This window comes from Propithecus coquereli, unplaced genomic scaffold (assembly GCF_000956105.1).
Source record: "Propithecus coquereli isolate 6110/MARCELLA unplaced genomic scaffold, Pcoq_1.0 Scaffold156, whole genome shotgun sequence".
Taxonomy (NCBI): Eukaryota; Metazoa; Chordata; class Mammalia; order Primates; family Indriidae; genus Propithecus; species Propithecus coquereli.
In genome coordinates this window covers 1,363,772-1,367,254 of record NW_012140080.1, presented here as the reverse complement: position 1 = coordinate 1,367,254, position 3,483 = coordinate 1,363,772, and the positions used below count along the sequence as shown (strand labels likewise).

At 48.2% G+C, this 3,483-nt stretch overlaps 1 protein-coding gene across 1 annotated transcript in view; it reads left to right on the top strand.

Annotated features, from left to right (window-relative positions):
• The window catches only part of DFNA5 (deafness, autosomal dominant 5), a 56,625-nt gene that overhangs the window by 14,103 nt on the left and 39,039 nt on the right, over positions 1 to 3,483 (top strand). Inside the window, exon 2 of the mRNA XM_012640733.1 lies at positions 960 to 1,152. Coding sequence (XP_012496187.1) covers positions 960 to 1,152 — 193 coding nt within the window. The remainder of the gene's footprint in view (positions 1 to 959; positions 1,153 to 3,483) is intronic.

The window sequence follows — 3,483 nt, the reverse complement described above, 5'->3', positions numbered from 1 at the left end:
CCTGGGCCAGAGTGCAGTGGTGTCATCATAGCTCACTGCAGACTCAAACTCTTAGGAGATGCTCCTACCTCAGCCTCCTAAAGTGCTAGGATTACAGGTGTGAGCCACCATGCCTGGCCCTAGTAGACTCTTAGTGTATCCTTACCACATGGTGATGATACAGACCATTTTTCTGATGGTTTTGGTTGGATTAAAAATGAGAACGATAGGACCCTGGAGCTATGAGAAGGCTGGCCATTCAAATATGAGATCATCAGACATTATCATTAGGGTTTGGGTAAGAAGGGCCTGTCCTCTGACTTTATCAGGAGGTCAGAGATAAAGAGTTGCATGACGAGGAATTGAGTGACTGGGTAGAGGTCAGACATAAAAACATGAATGTGGGAAGAGAGTTATTTGATTGCAGATCATGAGGGCCAGAGGACTGCTCTCCAAGCTGGTGGGTGGGAAGGCAAGATGCTGGGACAGGTCCAGGTGGCCTCCTGCCCGACACTGAGCAAGGCAGTCCTCAGAGTGTGCCCGGGGGAGGCTGCTGAGTCTCTCTGCTTAGGTGTCATCCTCGTCTAGGCCCTCCTGAGGCTTTCACCCTGGAAAAGCACACATTTGAAATGTTCTATTTCTACACATAGACAATGGTTAAAGAGATGTTCACTTTAAAATTATTTGTGAAACTGTACAGATGGTTTTTGTGCATCTTTCTGTACATACTGGAACTGAAAAACGGGAAAGCAATGAAGCACCCAGTAGAGCACTGGCCAACAGGTCACGGCGTGCCCTCAGGGTGCACACAGGCGAGCTGGCCCCGTTTTCTTGCCCATCCACGTGGCGTGGCTGCTGGCTTTCCATCTGAATGCCAGCCTCCTGTTTCCCGGAGGAAAACAGGCTTGGAAAGCTGGGCAACCTGAGACGCAGGTGGCCTTATCGTCATCAGATGCCTCTGCCTGTCTGATCCGTTCCAGTGGTCGTGGAGTCGGACTTTGTGAAATACGAGGGCAAGTTTGAAAACCACGTGAGCGGGACCATCGAGACAGCGCTGGGGAAGGTGAAGCTGAACGTGGGCGGCAGCGGCCACGTGCAGAGCCGGTCTTCGTTTGGGACCCTGAGGAAGCAGGAGGTGGACCTGCAGCAGCTCATCGGGGACTCGGTGGAGAGGTACGGGGTTCTGTTTGGCATTTTGGATTTTGACAGGTGTCACATTTAAAGGTCGTTCAGTCGAACCTTTGTTAAAAGGGTACAGCTGCCATCTTTGCCGATCAGCAGAAGCTTCATCGAATGCCTGTTGTGCGGAAACTCCTTGAGAAGCACATTCTTGAGTCTGGGAGCGCTTGACTGTTCTTAGCTTGAAGGGGGAGACTTGGGAAGCACTTTGAAATGATGTCACTTCAGGCAAATATGTGCTTTCTTTAATCATGCGGTTTATAAAATGCCAATGATAAAATGGCTCTGTCCTGCGTTTTTGAATATTAATATGTGAAGTAGGAAAATCACAGCCTCCCTCTGGCTCCATATCATTTTTTGATGAGAAAAAGAAGAAAGCAGGTGAGGGCTTCACGGGAAGGGCTGTTTTTTAACCTTCAAGTCTTGAAGAAAACCCCACACTTATTCGTTGTTTAGCTTTCAGGTAAAAAAAAACTTTACCCCACTTTAGCTCATCATTATCTTCACCTTATGTCTAGCCAGCGTTCAGTAAATAACTTTGCGGAGTGCCTACTGCGTGCCATGGGCTGTTCTGCATGCTGGGCATGCACCCTGCATTCTAGTGGGAACAGACACAAAATACACGGCCAAAGTGAAGTGTGCGGTAGGTTGATGGGTACCGGTGGCAGGGAAGGGGACGGGACATGCTGTGATTTTAGAAGGCCTGGCCAGAGAAGGCATTGAGAGAAGCTGGCGTTAGAGCACAGACCTGCAAGAGGGGAGCGAAGGCGCACAGGGACGTCCTGGGCAAGGCCTGGGGGGCAGTGTCTGTGGGGCTGGCACCGAGAGGGGTCAGAAGGAAAGGAAGGAGGGGGAGCCCAGTCCCGCAGGACTTGGAGGCTGTTGGACAGACTTGCTCTCACTCTGAGTGAGCTGGGAAGCCACTGGAGGGTTCTGAGCAGGGAAGCAACACAATTTGACTTGTTTTTTGGAAGTTTCATTCCAGCTGCTGGGTTGAGAAGAGACTGGGCAGAAGGAGGGAGTCCAGTTGCGAAGTTATTGCAATAATCCAGTGGGCGTGATATTCAGTTTGTGCAGTAACTTATGTGCGTTTTCCTGTGAATTTTATCACCCGTTCTTTTAAGACAGAAAATTCGCATCCAAATAATTAAGAGAGAACTCACTTATGTTTAAATGTGAGTGGCTTATCTCCTCTTTTCCAACATTTTTAGGATTATATGGAATATTAAATATTAAATGACATTATGCATAAAGATTTCAAAATTAAATGAAATTATGTATAAAAAATTAATGAATCAAAATACAATAAAACTCACATATCAGCATGTGATGTGTGGATTTTGTACAGACATCGAGGATGCCTGGGTAACTGTGATCTTCAAAACCCATGCACCTCTCCAGGAACCGCCCATGCTGAGGGAAGTTGAAGGATTGTGACCATGTATTTGCCACCTCCTGGCATTCTCTGGGACCTTATGACCACACGGAGTTATGGCTCCATCAGGAATTCCCTTTTGGTCAGAGAACTTAACGCTCTCTCTGGTGGCGCCAGGTGGAAGGGAAGGTGGAAGGGACGGCCACCTTCTTTCTCTGGCAGTCATGATCATTATTTTCCTTTCTCTACTGTTTTGCTAGAGAAGCATTTTCCGCCCTGTTATTTATCTGAAATTAAAATTTAACTGGGCATTCTACATTTTCATTTGTTAAATCGGGTGACGATTTCTACTGGAGTAGGGGCACAGGGAGGCGGGGGAGCCCAGGGCCTCTTCTCTCTCCCTCAGCCTTCACGGCCCTCTAAAGCTTGGCCATATTTTGCAGTCTTGTTATTGCTATTTCAAGAACCACAGTTTGGCAATGCTCTATAATCACATTTCCCGAGACAGGTTTTTTAAACACTCTTCATGATTCAGGTGTAGAAGCTCTTGCCAACAGAAAGCATATGTGGCGGGGTCACCGAGCAGAGATGGGGGAAACCGTTGCAGAGAGAAGGAAGCCGGAGCCAGCAGTGATAAGTGGAGGAATGGGGAGAGAGGGAGGGGGAGGAAAGGAGCTTCTGTGGAGCACCTACTATGTGCCGGGCACTTTATACACATCTTATTCACGCTGCACAGCCGTCTGCTTTTACACTTGAGGGCACTAAGGCTCAGGAACGAGAAACAACTTATTTCCAGGCACAGAGCTCAATTTGGGTGCTGGAGCTGGGATTCATCGCAGAATTTTCTGGCTCCAAAGCTCCTGTTCTTTCCTGTAAATCGTGTAAAAGTAGTTGGAATGATAGCACAGAATGGGAAGGCAGAGGCATGGGTCTAAGTCCCCAGGGAGGAC